Source organism: Daktulosphaira vitifoliae, unplaced genomic scaffold (assembly GCF_025091365.1).
Source record: "Daktulosphaira vitifoliae isolate Bord-2020 unplaced genomic scaffold, ASM2509136v1 Scaffold_4, whole genome shotgun sequence".
In the NCBI taxonomy this organism is placed as follows: Eukaryota; Metazoa; Arthropoda; class Insecta; order Hemiptera; family Phylloxeridae; genus Daktulosphaira; species Daktulosphaira vitifoliae.
In genome coordinates, this window is record NW_026099575.1 from 38,696,573 (window position 1) to 38,714,321 (window position 17,749).

General features: G+C 30.0%; 2 protein-coding genes across 4 annotated transcripts; one reads left to right on the top strand and one right to left on the bottom strand.

Annotated features, from left to right (window-relative positions):
• Positions 1–32: 32 nt before the first annotated feature.
• On the top strand, positions 33–7,310 carry LOC126905519 (protein arginine N-methyltransferase 9-like). 3 transcript variants are annotated; one of them, XM_050685266.1, is made up of 8 exons: positions 33–155; positions 1,436–1,562; positions 1,641–1,872; positions 1,936–2,103; positions 2,959–3,684; positions 3,891–4,202; positions 4,642–4,792; positions 4,848–7,310. In XM_050685266.1, exons 3-8 carry the CDS (start codon positions 1,763–1,765, stop codon positions 5,184–5,186), a joined length of 1,806 nt encoding a protein of 601 aa, XP_050541223.1. In that variant the 5' UTR covers positions 33–155; positions 1,436–1,562; positions 1,641–1,762; the 3' UTR covers positions 5,187–7,310. The 3 variants fall into 3 exon arrangements, with proteins under 3 accessions (XP_050541223.1, XP_050541222.1, XP_050541224.1); XM_050685265.1 differs by lacking the exon at positions 33–155 and adding an exon at positions 272–697 and having other exon boundaries at positions 1,636–1,872; XM_050685267.1 differs by lacking the exon at positions 33–155 and adding an exon at positions 1,187–1,257.
• Positions 7,311–9,277: 1,967 nt separating this feature from the next.
• LOC126905057 (uncharacterized) lies at positions 9,278–10,093 on the bottom strand. The gene has a single exon (XM_050684449.1). The coding sequence runs from the start codon at positions 10,091–10,093 to the stop codon at positions 9,278–9,280; it is 816 nt and encodes a 271-aa protein (XP_050540406.1).
• Positions 10,094–17,749: the final 7,656 nt, after the last annotated feature.

Sequence of the window (17,749 nt, forward strand, 5' to 3'; positions counted from 1 at the left end):
TAAAGACATAGAATAATTATACACAAGAAATTATTTGAGTAATTAATTTAGCTGTGTAATGACATAAAAATGAATTTTATTTATGACATAAAGATTGTATAGTTGAACTGACTATATGATATGTAATGAAGGTACTATTATTAGTGATTCATAAGGTAATTGTTATGGTTGAAATAACATATTTATCAATGGAATTTTAAAATGATAACAATTTAAACTGTTCATGAACCAAATTTTTTTTTTAATCATACAATTTAATATATGCACATTATTCATACAGTGTTATTGAATGTGTAATTTTAATTAAAAGCTAATGATTATTGAATTAAATTTGTGTACATGTTTTTTAAATTAATTAAATTCTAATTTTCATAACATCTTAAATTGTAAAGTTCACTACATTAATTACATTACATTTTTTCAAATATCAAATTATTCCACAAATAAAACGGGATAAATCAAAATTAAATTATGGTTTGAACTAGTTTACTATTTTACTAAATAACATAATATTTGTATGTATTAAATATGGCTCAAAATTCATGTGGTGATTCAATAGTTAATAAATTAATGAGATTAGCTGATCTTGCAATGGAACGACTAGAATATGGACCCGCATATGGTCATCTCTCTGTGTTATTAGAGATAGCACCTCATCATAAAAATAGTATCAAACAAAAATATATTATTTGCTTGTGTAAGCTAAAAATACGTTATTATTTATTTGTCATTCAAACATTTTAATGAACTTACATAAACTAGTAATAATTATATGAGTGCATATGTAACCAATTAAAAAAATGTATTTGATTAATAATATAATAAAAAATAAGAAATCAATATGATGCATAATTTTTGATAGGTTATTTATTCTTATAGTAATAAAATAAATGCAATTATTAAAATCATATTTGAATTATAATAACTGTTATATTTATCACTAATAAAAAAATAAAACTCAAATTCAAAATATTTTATTTTTTATTCTTTCCAAAATTTCAAAATACTAATTTTTGTGCCTTTTAATTTTAGTGATAAATAATAAAAATATATTTTTTATACATAGTTACAACAAGAATTATAAACTTTATTAGGTTATATATATACAGGGTGTTCAGTAAGTCAGGAAACGGGTTTCTATTGTTCTCATTGTTACAAACAATGAGAACAATAGAAACCCATTTCCTGACTTACTGAACACCCTGTATATATACTTATGAACAACTAGTATAATAGAAACCTAAAGCATTAAGAATGGTAAGAATTGTCTTATAAGATTCCTTTAATTTCTTAAAATTAAAATATCTAAATGACTAGCTCAATTAAGAAGTTTGTGATGAATTCATTAAATAATATTAGACAATACTCTCTGGATAGTATTAAAAAAAACTGTTCATTAATTCATGTGCTTAAAACTGACTTTTTTTATCTTCAGGTAATTATGGAAAAGAACTCGAAAATCGACAATGTTATTCAGAGATATTTCAATGTTATGAAAAGGCTTTCAAATGGTTTTCAGATAGTGAAATTTTATTCAATAATTTAGGATCTCATCTTTTAAGGTTTAATACAAACAATTTTTTATTTTAATTTATCAGTCTTTATATTTATTCAAATTTACATGTTTTGGTTTAGATTAGGCTATAATAAAGAAGGTGAACAATTTGTAAAAAAAGCTATTTCTATTAACAATACATACTTACCGGCTTTAAATAATATTCATATCATTAATAGTAATAATATAGAACGTTGGCATTATAGAATGTTAAATGATTCAATACGAAATTTAGCTTATAGAAATGCTATTCATTGTAAAATATTAGAAGGTTATGACAAAATTTTAGATATCGGATGTGGTACTTTAATACTTAGGTATTAAATATTAATTAGTACATTGATAATATAATATATAGTTTATTAAATTTATTATTTCAGTTTATTTGCTTCAGAACTCACCCCGAAGAAAATTTATTCATGTGATTATTCTCCAACTATGTTAAACATTGCTTCTGAAGTAATGATTTTAAATAAAAAGGAAAAATGTATTAAACTTTTTAATATGAACTCAAATCAACTCAGCATTCCAGAACATATAGATGAACGGTACTTTTATATAATAATAATTATTATTTTATTAATTATAAGAGTACTAGAGCCACATTATGAAAGAATCATTGTTTTAAATTATCCTTCTGACTTATTTATGTTATCCCTCCATTTCTAATTTAGACATATATTTGAGTATTTCAATTAATTTAAAAAAAATTTGACAGTATTACTTCTATTACTCTATTCTGCAAGCCTTCGTATGTCATTAAAGAATTATTCCAATAATATTACTTAATATTTTATTTACCTTTATCTTATTCCTGAAATTTCAATGTATTCCTAAAAACATATGTAGTATAATAAGTAAATGTATTATTTTTCATTTGACAGATCTTTTATATATTTTAATACTTATGAAAACGAATCAATATTTATATGGTTGGTTTTCTTATTCAACCTAATAATATTACATTACTTTGATACATTGTAGAGAGAGATAGAGAAATCTGGTTTTAAATAATGTTCAAAATAAGTATATCCGATTATGAGGAATATAATTTTAAAAGACATCAGACATTAAAGACACTACTGATATAGTTCATTTTATGTTCATGTCAATCAGTTTGGATTATTCGTATTCAGTTTTAAAACCTTTATAGTACACAATGTTAGGTAATAGATCAATATAACTTTATAAAATTAAAAGTGTTTGTCATTCAGTTTAATTCCAATACTTATAATATTAATATATAATTAACATATTTTTTAATGCCTTAAATTTCTATACTTAATCAAATTTTTAAGTTCTTTGTATTTTCAAATATTTTTATTGTCATTAAATTCAGAGCCCTATTCACAAATATTAAATAATATCAAAAAAATATAATTTAATGATTATTAATATTTTAGAGTTTCTTTAGTTGTAACTGAAATCATGGATGCTGGTTTATTTGGTGAACACATTTTAAAAACACTTCATCATGCTTGGGAACATCTATTATTACCACCAAAGACAAAAGAAAACTTAAATATTCCACATGGATGTGTTATTCCCCTAAAAGCTTCAGTATTCGCTGTACCTATTCAATGCTCATATTTAAGAAGAAAAAATATTTATTCTGGAAAAAATAATTCGGTTTTTAAAGATTTAAATTTATGCTCAGTTATGAATGAACCTTATGATTGTGAAAAATTAGATCAATTACCTGGTGGCTATACGTTTTTAGCAGAGCCAAAAGTAATAATGGATATAAATTTTAATGATCCATCTGAAATTAGTCATTTAATAAATGTTCAAGATAGTAAAAAAACATTTAAGTATACAATTACTAAGTCTGGAATAGTTGATGCTATTGCTTCTTGGTTTACAGTATATTTGACTGAAGATATATATATAAATACTTTTGAAAAGGGATACAAAGATTGTTGTTGGGAACAAGCATTGTTCTTATCAAAAAATATTGTTAACGTAAATGAAAAAGATGAACTGTGCATACTATACAAATGGCAAAATGATCATTATAGTCTTTGTTTAGAAAATGAAGATCTATCTATAATTTCTATTGATAGAGAGATAATTTCTTTTTTGAATGATAAAAGTCAAATTGAAACATACATCAGTGCTGCTAAATATTGGTAATTTATCATTCAATTAAATAAAAAAAATTGAAGAATCCTCTTCTAGTAATATTCATAAAATATACTCAAAAAATGTTTCCTATATAAGCTTTATAAAATATTTAATAATCAAAAAAATATTTTTAAAAAATTATGGGAAAATAATTTTCAAACATATTTATATATAACACTGTATTACAATAATGAATTTATATGTTTTTTAGGTATTCGGTTAACAAGTCAAAATTTAATACAATAGTCATCCTAGATGTATGTCCATTTCCAATTTTTGGTCTTGAAATACTTTCTATGGCTCAAACATGTAATTTTAATCACGTAAAATTATATTATACAAACAAAAATTTAACTGAAGTTTTAGAAAAAATTGAAATTTATACCTCAGAATTTATTAAAGGAAACATTTGTTATTTTGATAAAAGTAATAGTACTATGAAGTTTGACATTATTATTGTAAACTACATTAGTTACTGTGGGGAATTAAGCTCAACTCTTATAGATGAATCAACAACTTTTTTGTAAGTATAAAAAAATGGTAACAAAAATAAGTATATCATAAACATGTTTTTCTTATAGCTTCAAAAATTCCATTACATAGTGATGTATTGCACTAGGTTATTATTTACACTTTAGATATGGACACTACTACAATAATTGAAAACATAATTCGATTACTTTTACTCTGTTAATCATATTAATGCACAAAACATAAACAGTAAAATTAAGTTCAAATTAAATATAATTTATTTTTTTGCTTTATTCTGAACATTTATTTTAGTTTTTAAATCACAGTTAGAATATATTATAATTCATTTCTATTCTAATATATCATATTTATAGTTTAAAAATTCAATCAATAAGAGACTTCATAGCTATAATAATACAAATCTATATCTAATTTGTAACTTGTAATCCATTTATTGAAAAATAATATTTTGATTTGTATTTTATTTTTAGCAAATTATTAAATCCCAATGGTATTATTTTGCCTTCTAATGTTTCAATTAAATGTCAATTAATTTATTCAAAATGGTTACCTTATGTTAGTCAAGTACTTGAAAGTGACAGCTGTAATAATCATATTCGAAATCTTTTGAATAAATATAGTGTAAGTAATTTTCAATCATGTATATATTAGTTAATTGATTTTTATGAAAATCTAGGTCAATCATCATTTGGATGTCTTCAACCATTTAATAACAAGTACCTTGCTTTCAAGTTCCATAACATGTTTGTCACTTTCATCAAATTTAATGACTCAAGAAGTTTCATCTGTAATAAGAATTCCTATAATTTCAAATGGATGTGCTAATGCTATAATTTATTTTTTTGAAATTAATGTTTATGGTAGTTATAAAGTTACAACTGGGATTGAAGACTCGTATGTAAATCAATGTGCATTTCTTATAGAAAATCCTAAATATGTTTATTTAAGTGACTCCATTGCAGTAAATGTAATATATGACAGTGGCCATTTGTTATTGAACCTTAATAATTCATAATATTAATATTAAATATTTGACTTTAATTTAATTACATTTTTTTTTAATTGAATATACAATTTATGAATTATTTCTTTGTAGTTTAAATTAATCTAGATTATTTAAATTTCCCATTTAAAAAAGGATCACTACCCTTTTATTTCACAAATTTCTTGTTTCAATAAAAATTATTACATGTTTCAATTAGCAATTTATCCATTAATAGTTTGTCCCAACCACGAACTAAGATAAAATCTATTTTATTTTTAGTTTCTGGTTCCAAATTATACCTAAATTATAATTGATTCCGCAAATATTTGTACTGAAATTATCCTAAAAGTAACCTCTAAAAATAAGGGTTTCCCAAGGTATGTTTTTGATTAAAATTACACAATTTTGATATAATATTAAAAATTTTAAATAAATATGAAATATTATTTGTATTTAAATTTAACAATAAAAATATAATATATATTTTTGGAAAATTTTATGAAAGTTTTATGTAATGGTATTTATATTAAAAACCCCAAAAAATTGTTTTCCTGAATATTATTTTTTGTTTATGATATAATAACCAGAAAATCTCTATTATTGTGTGGGTAGATATCTTACAACACACAATTAATTAAATGGCGGTAGACTTTTATTAAACAAAATTATAACACGAAAATAGACGTATAAACACTAAAAGAAAATATCCTTACTGTATGTATATACAGTAAGGAAAAATAAAATAATCGAAGTAAACATAATACACGATGACAACAGCGGCGGGGTGTAGCGGTCGTGTAGCGTATCGCGGACTAGACAGTCTGAACTGAACTAACTAACTGACTGATTCTTCCGATATATATATAGCTCCGATAAGGCTCTCGCTAATTCTAGAATATTCTATACCCGCGTAGGTTATCTTATGGCGTTATCGAAGTTTCTCGAAGGTTTTTGATAACGAGAACATTCGAGAATATTCGTTGCGTATGTTTTGGTCGCTACATCACTCCCCTACCAGTGACGGAGTCAAGCGGAGCCTACTTGAAGACGGTCTGGAAAATGGACTCTTCTTCCGGAACGTGTCCTTTGATCCTCCCTGGGAATGGTAATGGGTGTATGTGTCTGGATCTTTTTCGGAATATTTTCCTTAGAGTATTCATCTGCCATGATGTATGCTGGTTTAAGTCTATCTATAGTAACTGTAACTTTCTTCTTATTAATATCAATAACAAAAGTTTTTTCGTTCCTACTTATGACTCGATAGGGACCATCATAGGGCATTTGAATTCCGTTTTTGGGCCCATCATGTCGAATGAATACGTACTCTGTGGTTGCTAGATCCTTGAAAACGAAATTTTTCTTCTCGCCATGTCGTGTACCATTGACTGGTCGGATCTGCTGAATGTGATGTCGAAGGTCTTTGATAAACTCAGCTGCGTCGTCGCACTTGGCGGTATTATTATTTGACGTGAGGAATTCACCAGGGAGTCTAAGTGGCTCTCCATAGACTAATTCTGCCGAGGTGGATTTAAGATCGTCACGCCAAGCTGCTCGGATACCCAATAAGACTGTCGGAAGAGTTTCTGTCCATCGATTATTCTGATGACATTTAATAGCGGCTTTAAGCTGCCGATGGGATCGTTCCACCATGCCATTTGCTGAAGGATGATAGGCCGTAGTTCTAAGATGGTTCGTACCAGTCAGGTAATTAAGTTGCTTGAAAAGGCATGACTCGAATTGTCTTCCTTGATCTGTTGTGATACGAAGAGGGGTACCAAATCTTGCAATCCAATGTGTATAGAAGGCTCGTGCTACAGTTTCCGCTTCTTGATTTTCCAATGGAACTACTTCAGGCCATCGAGTAAATCTATCGATGCACGTGAGGCAGTAACGAAATCCTTCGGAATAAGGCATAATTATTAAATCTAAATGAACATGCTCAAATCTTCGAGACGGTAGAGAAAATGACCCAAGGGGTGCTGTGACATGTCGCGTGATTTTGGCTCGTTGACATTCGACACATGCCCGTGCCCAATGTCTGCAATCTGCGTCAATTCCTGGCCACACAAACCGCTGTTTTACAAGCTTCACTGTGGCTTTAACTCCTGGATGTGCAAGGCGATGTATGGTATTGAAAACTGTTCGTCGAAAAGGCTTTGTAACAAAAGGTCTGGCGATTGAAGTTGATGTGTCGCAGAACACTAAGACATTCGTGCCTGGTAATTCCACTTGCTTAAGTCGCAATCCGGTGTTTTCTTGTGCATACTTTTTCAATTCGTCGTCTCCCTGTTGTGACATTGCTAAAGCAGTGTAGTCTAACGTGTCTGATAATGCGTCCACGCGTGATAGGGTATCAGCCACGATATTCTGTTTACCAGGAACGTACCTAATATCCGTGGTGAATTGTGAAATAAAGTCCAAGTGTCTGAATTGTCGTGGTGTGCACTTATCCGATTTCTGTTGAAATGCGAAAGTGATAGGTTTGTGATCGGTGTATATAACAAACTCGCGTCCTTCCACCATATGCCGAAAATGTTTGACAGCGAGATAGATCGCAAGAAGTTCTCGATCGTAAGCTCCGTATTTTGTCTCAGTCGCCGTGAGTTTCTTGGAAAAGAAGGCGAGGGGTTGCCACTCGTCATTGATGAACTGTTGGAGAGTTGCGCCAACCGCTGTGTTTGAAGCGTCGCTTACAATAGCCAGTCGAGCGTTGTCACATGGGTGCGCGAGAAGCGTGGCTGTGGCGAGTTCCTCCTTGCATTTCTCGAACGCTGAAATTGCTTCTGGTGTCCAATTAATAGGTGCTTTACCTTTTAGATTAGGTACTAAGAGATCACTTAGTGGTGATTGTGCATCTGAAGCTCTAGGTATAAAACGACGATAGAAGTTTAACATACCTAAGAACTGTCGTAGACCCTTAGCTGACGTTGGCCTCTTGTAGCTCAATATGTCAGCGACTCTATCAGGTAGAGGACGTGTTCCTTCTTTAGAAATCATGTAGCCCAAAAACTTTACTTCTGGTTGTCCAAAAACGCATTTTTTAGGATTGAGAACCAGAGAGTATTCGCGTAGTCGCTCAAAAATGATCTGTAAATGTTTGATGTGTTCTTCTTCAGAAACAGATGCCACGAGTATGTCGTCAATGTAACTGAAACAAAAATCAAGTCCACGGAGTACTTCGTCAATAAATCGTTGGAACGATTGTGCTGCGTTTCGAAGTCCAAAAGACATAAAGAGGAATTCGTAAAGTCCAAATGGTGTCACAATTGCAGTTTTAGGGACGTCTTCTTCAGCTACAGGGATTTGATTATACGCTCGAACCAAGTCGATAGTTGAAAAAATCGTTTTACCGTGGAGAAAGTGCGCGAAGTCCTGTATATGACGAACAGGGTACCGATCTGGGATAGTCCGGGCATTTAGAGCGCGGTAATCCCCACAAGGACGCCATGCATCTGTTTTGTTCTTTGGTACTAGATGTAATGGTGATGACCAAGGTCCTTGGGATGGTCGGATAATGCCTAGTTGGATCATAGCTTCAAACTCTTTTTTTGCTGCCTTAAGCTTATCAGGTGCTAAGCGTCGTGGTTTACAAGATACCGGGGGTCCTTGTGTCGTCGGGATAAAGTGTTTAGTGCTGTGTTTGATATCCTTCAGGGTCCCAAACGGTCGAGTGATCTCTGGAAATTCCCGTAGTAAACCGTCGTATTTCGTCTCTCCCACGACGACCTTAATAGATGGTATTGAGCACTTGACGGCGTGACCACGAGTGGTGAGTTGTGTAAGTCCGTCTAATAGACATTGATTGCGCACGTCTACCAAAAGATTGTAAAAACTTAAAAAGTCAACACCAATGATGGGCTTGGATACTTCCGCAATCACAAATCTCCAAGTGAAATCTCGACGAAGTCCGAAGTTTAGGCTGAGCGTGATAGTGCCGTAGGTGTTTATAGGCGTGCCATTGGCGGCTGATAGGACGTAATCGGTTTTTACGCGGTGGCCTGGAACAGCACTACGTGGATAAACACACAAGTCGGCGCCCGTATCGATGAGAAATTGAGTTTGGGAAGTTCGGTCTGTGATGAAAAGACGGCGTGGAAACTGACCGGGCTCACTGGCCGTCATCAGTGATGACCCGTCCCGTTTCCCGATTTATAGTTACAAGGTTCCTTGCATTTTTTCGATTGGGATCCATAACGCCAATGATACCAGCATATTCCGTCTGCGCCATGATGAGTGCGGCTTCGAGATCGTGACCTTGGACGGTAAGTATTTGGTCTTGAGTCCGGAGTACGCGAGGGGCGAGTATTTAACGCAGCCACTTCACTTCTCAACGCTGCAATCTCCTGATTAATATTTAGACTAAGTTGAGAAATCTTAAGATTCAACATGGCTTCAAAAGTGTCACTTCTCGACATTTCTGCTATTTGTGGTAGTAAAGGACCCGATGCGTCTGCGATGTTGTCCGCATGGACAGCGAGATCTTCAAGCTTACTATCTTTCACTATTGCCAACGCTACCTGTATACTTTTCGGTAAACGGCCCATCCAAAGTGTCTTCAATAACGTTTCCGGAACAGAAGAGTCGGCCAGACTTTGGAGATGGCGTAAAAATTGTGATGGTTTACGGTCTCCAATCTCAACGCGTTCTAAAAGTTGGCGTGTTTTCTCCTCTTGGGAGGCACTAAGACGTCTTATCAACTCTTGTTTAATTTTGGCGTACTTACTGTCTGAGGGCGGCGTCATAATTATGTCCTTGACTTCCACTGCGTATTTTGGCGGTAATGCTCCAACTACATACCCGAATTTTGTACTGTCAACAGTGACTCCCGCGCTGGCGAAACTTCCTTCGACCATAGCAAACCAAAGTTCGGGATCTGACGAAATGAAATCCGGTATCTTGACGGCTACTCGAGCAATTGTTTCGTCTGTCTGCGCCATCACGTCGAGGTCACCAATTTGTGGGTTATATCTTACAACACACAATTATTTAAATGGCGGTAGACTTTTATTAAACAAAATTATAACACGAAAATAGACGTATAAACACTAAAAGAAAATATCCTTACTGTATGTATATACAGTAAGGAAAAATAAAATAATCGAAGTAAACATAATACACGATGACAACAGCGGCGGGGTGTAGCGGTCGTGTAGCGTATCGCGGACTAGACAGTCTGAACTGAACTAACTGAACTGACTGATTCTTCCGATATATATATAGCTCCGATAAGGCTCTCGCTAATTCTAGAATATTCTATACCCGCGTAGGTTATCTTATGGCGTTATCGAAGTTTCTCGAAGGTTTTTGATAACGAGAACATTCGAGAATATTCGTTGCGTATGTTTTGGTCGCTACAATTGAGAGGACATAATTTAAAATCATGGGATTTGGCTAGTAGTAACTCTAGGGAGAGTCCCATGCAACCTTGCATTATTAAATTGTGCAATTAACAAAATTAAATTTCAGTTTTCTAATGGTTCAATGCTACATTATATGTGTCAAATATCTCTTTTTTTTTTATAACTTTTTGTCATACTACAGTTTAAAAAAAAAAATTCACGATAGGAAGATGATTTTTATCAAATGTTCTATAAAATAAAAACTTTATTTTGTGTTATGAAAATATTTTAATAATTTAAGTTATAAAACACAATATAATTGTTTACAACCGAAATAGTTTTTCATGTATATTTGTAGAATTCTAGAAGTATTAATTATAATTTTAAAGTTTATGATTGAATGAGAATGGCTATACCTTACTGTAAAGTCAATTCTGAAAAATATAAGGACCACGGTGAGAGTAAAAAAGAAGAGGAGGAAGAAAATAATGTTTTATAATTTTCATAATAAAATTTAAAAACTAAACTAATTTGTATTATCCTCTTTGAAATAATACCAATCAATCCAAAAGAGTAACAATGTATATACATACTAACACTGTTTTAATATTTATTCAGGCATAGCTGCATAATAACATAACTCACCATCCCTTTCTACAACTCCCAACTAAAATGCGTTTTCAATTAACCACCATTCCTGTCATAAAATAATTAATACTCACATTAGTATATGAATGTAGTTCATATTTTCTACATTATTCGAAATAATTACAATACATTATTAATAACATTAGCACGGCAATTACCAGTTCAGAGAAATAACCCTTTGACAATAGCCTTTTGCCGATAACTTCGCGTTATTATATACTTCATGTAAACATACTATTATCTAGCAAGCGCTATTAAACTGAACAATTTTTTTTAAATGTTGGACAAGAAGATAAAGTTTAAAATAAAAGATAGAGTTATACTGAAAATTTATAATTGCTTATCTCTATACAATAATCCTGCATGATTACTATCAACAAAAAATATTAATTTAAATAAAATTATATAATACTATAATATGATATGATTATAAAGGTTTTTGTTAGTTGTATCGTCACAAAAAAATTGTTTCTAACAAAAAACAGTCAAATTTTAAAACTTTTAAATCACTTGTTGATTCTCAACATTATTTACTTATACATCAGAATGAAATCTCGATTTATACAAAAAAAAATAAATAAATGAATATCTATTCGTCTTTGATGTACTCGAGATGACTTAGAATTTTAAATTAGCACATACAAATAAAGTAAAAATATTATTAAATTACAAAGTAAAATGATTTAATTTTGTAGTTGAAGCCTATCATATCACACTTGATTCGTCAATAAATACTTTAAAAAACATTAGAAATGAATGATTTTAATTGTCTGTATGGAGAACATGGGACAAGTAACTGTTTATTTGATAAATTAGAATTTTTTTTTCAATTTTTGAGGGTAATATCTTCAACTAGATACGAATTGTAGTCATTTGACGTATCGTTGAAAAAAGTAGGTTTAAGTTAGAGCAGAAAAAATAAATGATAGTTATAAAAAAATATCTTCTCAGCTTTGCAATGAAGCTAAAACTTAAAATAATTTTAATATGAATAAGAAATTTCTTCTCGCGAGTGGCGACTACAGTGATGGGATCCTTGATCTTTATTGAAGTTAATGAATCTAAATGAGATAAAAATCAAAGCAGTTGAAAATTTATTCTAACTTAAAAAGAATTAAGAAAATAATGCAAAAAATTCCTTGCCACATGCGGGTTGGAAATTTGTACCCCAAGCGCGCAATTACAAGTTTTACCGACTCGGCAACCGTTCGTCGATTGAAAAAAATAACTATTTAAGCTAGTTCAAATTTCAAAGTTATTTTTCTTGACTTTAAAAAAACAAAAAAATTTAAATAAGTTAAATTTTTTATGCTATATCAATTTAATTTATATAATATTTATGAAAATCTGTGTACTCCCCTTGTCAGGTATTTTAAAATAAAATACAAAACCCAGAATTTTTTCACAAAAACAGCATATCTTTGAATACGGTAGTCATTTTCACCATGAAGACAAGTCCAGAGGTCAAATTTTTTTTTTTCAAATTAAAGTATATTACATTAGCTTTAATTTAAGGTATATATAAAAGTGTAAGTATTTCCGGAACATTTTCAAAAGTTAATTTTTTGTAAAAAAGTTACCATTATGAAACCATTCCTGTGGGCTGGTAAGGGTCAAATGTTCACAAAAATATATAAAATGATAGGTAAATACCTAAGGTATCTATAAAAAAAATATAATCATTCGGTTATTTTTAAAAAAGTTATGGCAATTTTAAGTAAAAAAAATAGTAAAAATGTCGAAAATTAGCGATTTTTAAATTTGTAATTTTTTGGGGGATTTCTCTTGTTTACGGGGAACGAAAGAATTTTTTTCAAATTTTGAGGGTAACGTCTTCGACTAGATACGATTTGTGATCTTTTGACATATTGTTCATCAAAATAGGTCCAGCGAGATCTGAGATTGAGCGTTCACAGACACACAAAAAAAAAAATAAAAAAACACATCATAGTAAAATTAATACCTTCTCAGCTTCGCATCGAAGCTAATATTTTATTTTACTCAACAATTACTCGGTTGCGTTCTTTCGTGTCCCGCAGAGCAGAAATATGTTTATAAACAAACTGGCAACGTTGTTCCCATAAATCTGTATTATTAAAAGGGACAAAGCGTTGAAATCATTCTTATAGCTTACAAATACCACGTTGCCAGTTTATGTACAATATATAGTACAATGATTATATTGCATGAGAGAACGTGACTTGGCGACCAAATGTTAAGACAGAAAAAAAAGTTCATAAACTCAATTGTCATTCAGATGCGTTCTTCGTGTCCCGCGGGTTAAAATTAAGTTCATAAGCAAACTGGCAACGTTGTTTATATAAGTCTGTATAATTAAATGGGATAAAGTGTAGAAATCGTTCTTAATGATTATAAATTTTAGAAATTGCCTGTTTGCTTATTAACTTCTATATTATTTAATATAGACTTATTATTATTTAATATATATTATACTAAACTTATTACTATTAATAGACCGTCTGGTTGAATTATTTTTCTATTTGTTTGTTATTTATTGTCCATCAGTATTGTAAATTAATTGCATTTATACAATGTATGTAATTTATTATATCATCTTAGTCAATTTTTGATTGGTTGAATAAACCAACACTTTCTTTATACTATTTTCTTTTTTATTCTATTTTTAGCAGAAATTATTGTTAAATTTATAATTTTCTGTTTACATTTTATTTGAGACTTAATATATATTGTAATCTGCATTAATTAAATTATAGTGATATATAAGAAAACCAATCCTTATAAAATAAATATCATATACTTCATGGTATGTAGTTTTACTGTTATTACTATCTTTTAACTTCATTCCTAAATTTAAATTAAGAGTTTGTCTCCTATAATAAAATGATTTTTATTATTATAAACAATAATTCTTTGTTATCTCTAATCAAATAAGTCAATTAATTATTATTTAATTAACTTTTTTCTTTATTCTATATTTAAATGAAGGATTACATATTTCAATTTGTTTTAAATAATATTAAGTCTACATCATTTAATATCTAAAATAAAAATCCCCCCTAAAATATTTAAAAAGTTAATCTTAATTTTATATACATATACAAAATTTTGAGATGATTAAAATAAAAAAAAAATGTTCGTTTGGTTATTATTTTGATAAATTAAAATATATAATATCAATTGTATTTATATAATTCAAACTACATCAAACATAATAATAATAGTAAAAAATAATAAATAAGAACTATTTTTAAAAACATATTAAAAAAGTAAAAACATGCCAAGCAAAAAATAGAACTAAAAACCTGGCTAAAAAAAATGGTGTGATATTATATTTGTTATAAATTTTATTTAAAACTTTATCTTTAATTACTTTTAACATTGTACTTGTTTTAGCATAGTTAGCTAATGTATTACGCTAGAGAGTTGGAGTTTTATAAGCCGAATCTATCTCAAATGTAATTTGAATTTGAAAATGTATTTTCGAGTCAAAAAGGTATCTGAATCACCGCAACAGCCAGACTGACCAGCCGCATTAAATGTTTCACATAAAAAAAATATTGTGATTAAAAAACTCCCCTCACGCCGACTATCTAACTATCATTTTTTAAGAATACACCATGATTAATATCTTAAAATAAATTAATTTACCGAATGTGATTTAATTTATTAAGCTGGTAACATACTAAGCGGTTTAGCGGCTAATGGTCGCGAATAGAATTACAACCTGAAAACCGCGATTATGATTAAGTTTTGATTAACTATATAATGGTAAGTGAGCCATATAAAACTGATACGGATTAAACATAAGCGATTTAATAATTCAAGATTGAAAATTGACGCAGAGCCGTTTATTCTCACTAATAAACAAGTTTCACACAAAAAGGAAAAACTAGAGTTAATGCGCGAGATCGAATTAATTAACCAGTTTCCAATAGTTGTTGATTGACGATTGCCGAAAACAATAGGCGATATTCGAACGATACGTGGCATAAGGTGTCACGAAGATGACTTCTACATATATTCACAGACTATATGTAGTCTTGTGTTGGTGTTCTCATTGTTTTCAACTATTGACCTGTTTCTTTACTTGCTGAACATTCTGCATAGCAAATATACCATAGACTTCATATAGTCGGTCATGTATTTGCAGCGGCTCGTCGTCGGCCGTGCGGCACTTGCTTGATTTTGTACCGTGTGTATGACATGTGGTGTTTGTCAGACAAATTACTTTATTGACGTAGCAAGACGGCGGCTGACAAAGATGGCGCGGGTCGAGGAAATGTATCAATATATTATACAGAGTAATTCATTAAGCATAGTATACTTAAGGATTTTCTTGGAAACTGTTGAACATTTTAAGTTTACGTAAAGAAAATTATTATCTGATTTAAAAAAAATACTATTATATGTAGTTTAATCATTTTTCTTCGGTCTCTTTAAGAATAAAATACCTAAACTTTAAATTTCTTTAATGGAAACTACTAATAGCTTCGGTGCGAAGCTGAGAAGGTATTAATTTTACTATGATGTGTTTTTTTATTTTTTTTTTTGTGTGTCTGTGAACGCTCAATCTCAGATCTCGCTGGACCTATTTTGATGAACAATATGTCAAAAGATCACAAATCGTATCTAGTCGAAGACGTTACCCTCAAAATTTGAAAAAAATTCTTTCGTTCCCCGTAAACAAGAGAAATCCCCCAAAAAATTACAAATTTAAAAATCGCTAATTTTCGATAGTTTTTCAATTTTTTATTTTTAGTTTGTATATAAAGTTTCACGATAATAGAATCGCTTTAGGTATAATTTTATTATAAATTCAATTCAATGTAATTAAAATTATTTTTAAAAATTTTGTATTTTATTTTAAATGACCCATCTGACTACGAAAAATTTATATTATGTAAAGAAAAAGAACCGCTTGTTGTGTCCCACCTAGGATGAGACACGGTAACGTGTTGGAGTGAATGCAGTTGTAATGTGAAATAAAAGTAAAAGTTTATAGCACAATATATATTTATACAACAGTTCTTTAATTTTAGAAATACAATTATTTATTACTATAACATTATGTTGTAATAGGCCCTTCACACAACCGAACAAAATGTTTTTCTGATATTCTTTCATCTTCTACCCACACACCACTAAATTACAAAACACAATCAACACTTTCTATCACTGACTGCAGATACACACACAACTTACACAATCATGTCATGCACACACATCCGTTCCTTCCCAACATGTACAACCCCGTTGTTTTACAAAATCCTTCTACAATGTCAGCAAAATAGCAACAAAGAATCTAAATAAATGTAAGGCCGATGGTCATGTACGTGTCTGGAAGGGGACTTCGGAAGGACACCAAAGGACTCCATGGGCTCGTCTGACACGGCCTGTTTCAATCGTACTCCGGAACGAACACGTCCAGTTTTATAAGTAAACTCCGCATTTTTCTCTGTATCGTTTATATAATATTGACAATATTTAAATTAGTATGTACAAATATTTTATTTAAGTTTCATGTACTATTTCTTTTACCATATGGATCACTTTTGTGTATTTTGTGTAATAAGTGACAATAATTATATCATTTGATAATTGACATCAACTTGTTTTGTGTTGAAATTATTATTACATAAATCCTGTTCATTAAGGATAACATAAATATTCAGGTAACACTATTTGAACTCAACCTGCATGCTTTATTTTACAACTGTAGACCCTCGATCCATACGCCCGAATGAAGAGTCAGATCCCGCGTATTTCCCCATTCATTTCAATCCTAAATCCCTCCCCTTCCCCTTTTTTTTATTTTTGTTTTACAACAATTAATTGTCTTAAGGTTCGAACGCGATTGATTATTGCTTATTCGTTGTCTAATACTAATTATTCCCTAATCCCACTACACTAATATCATAACAATACGGGTTTGTAACACCGCTAGTGATTTTACTTATACATGTAACCTTAAAATATGTAATAAATGTGCATATAGAATGAAATATTATAGGATGCGTAATTTTTTTATTTATCCAATTTATCAAAGGAAAAATTTTAAATTAATTGCTTTTGGTAAGTTTTCTATCCGTAATAATTAATAAATTGGTATAGACGAGGGTCTGATCTCATTAAAAGAATTTCTTTTTTTAAATCCAAATCTTTAATTGAATTTAAAACGCAAACGGATCTTTACTTAATGAATTATCCTGTGTTTATAATTAAAGATCCATAATTGAAAATATTTGTTATACTTGTGCAAGTGAACCAATGACAGTGGATTTTGATGGTGAACGTAATATCCGAAAATCATCAAAGTCAATTACGTAAGTCATAATTACTTGTTTCTAAAGTTTTACCAAAATATACAGTATGTATATGTTATTTATTATTATTTGTCAATAATATTAAATTAAAATGAATTTTTTTTTATTATTAATAATCAGTTATAAAACTAACAATTTTAGCTTCGATGCGAAGCTGAGAAGGTATTGGTTTTACTATGATATGTTTTTTTTTATTGTTTTTAAATTGTTCTTTTTCTGATTATTTACATGTAAAATACAATATACTTATATTGTGTATTTTTGAATTCTTCACAAAATTATCTATCTATTAATGTCAATT

Excerpts from the sequence above, each read along its gene's own strand:
- LOC126905519 (XM_050685265.1), top strand. The coding sequence starts at position 529 with ATGGCTCAAAATTCATGTGGTGATTCAATAGTTAATAAATTAATGAGA. Across the intron at positions 1,563-1,635 it reads TTAGGATCTCATCTTTTAAG|ATTAGGCTATAATAAAGAAG; the intron begins GTTTAATACAAA and ends GTTTTGGTTTAG. Across the intron at positions 4,793-4,847 it reads ATCTTTTGAATAAATATAGT|GTCAATCATCATTTGGATGT; the intron begins GTAAGTAATTTT and ends ATGAAAATCTAG.
- LOC126905057 (XM_050684449.1), bottom strand. The coding sequence starts at position 10,093 with ATGGCGCAGACAGACGAAACAATTGCTCGAGTAGCCGTCAAGATACCG.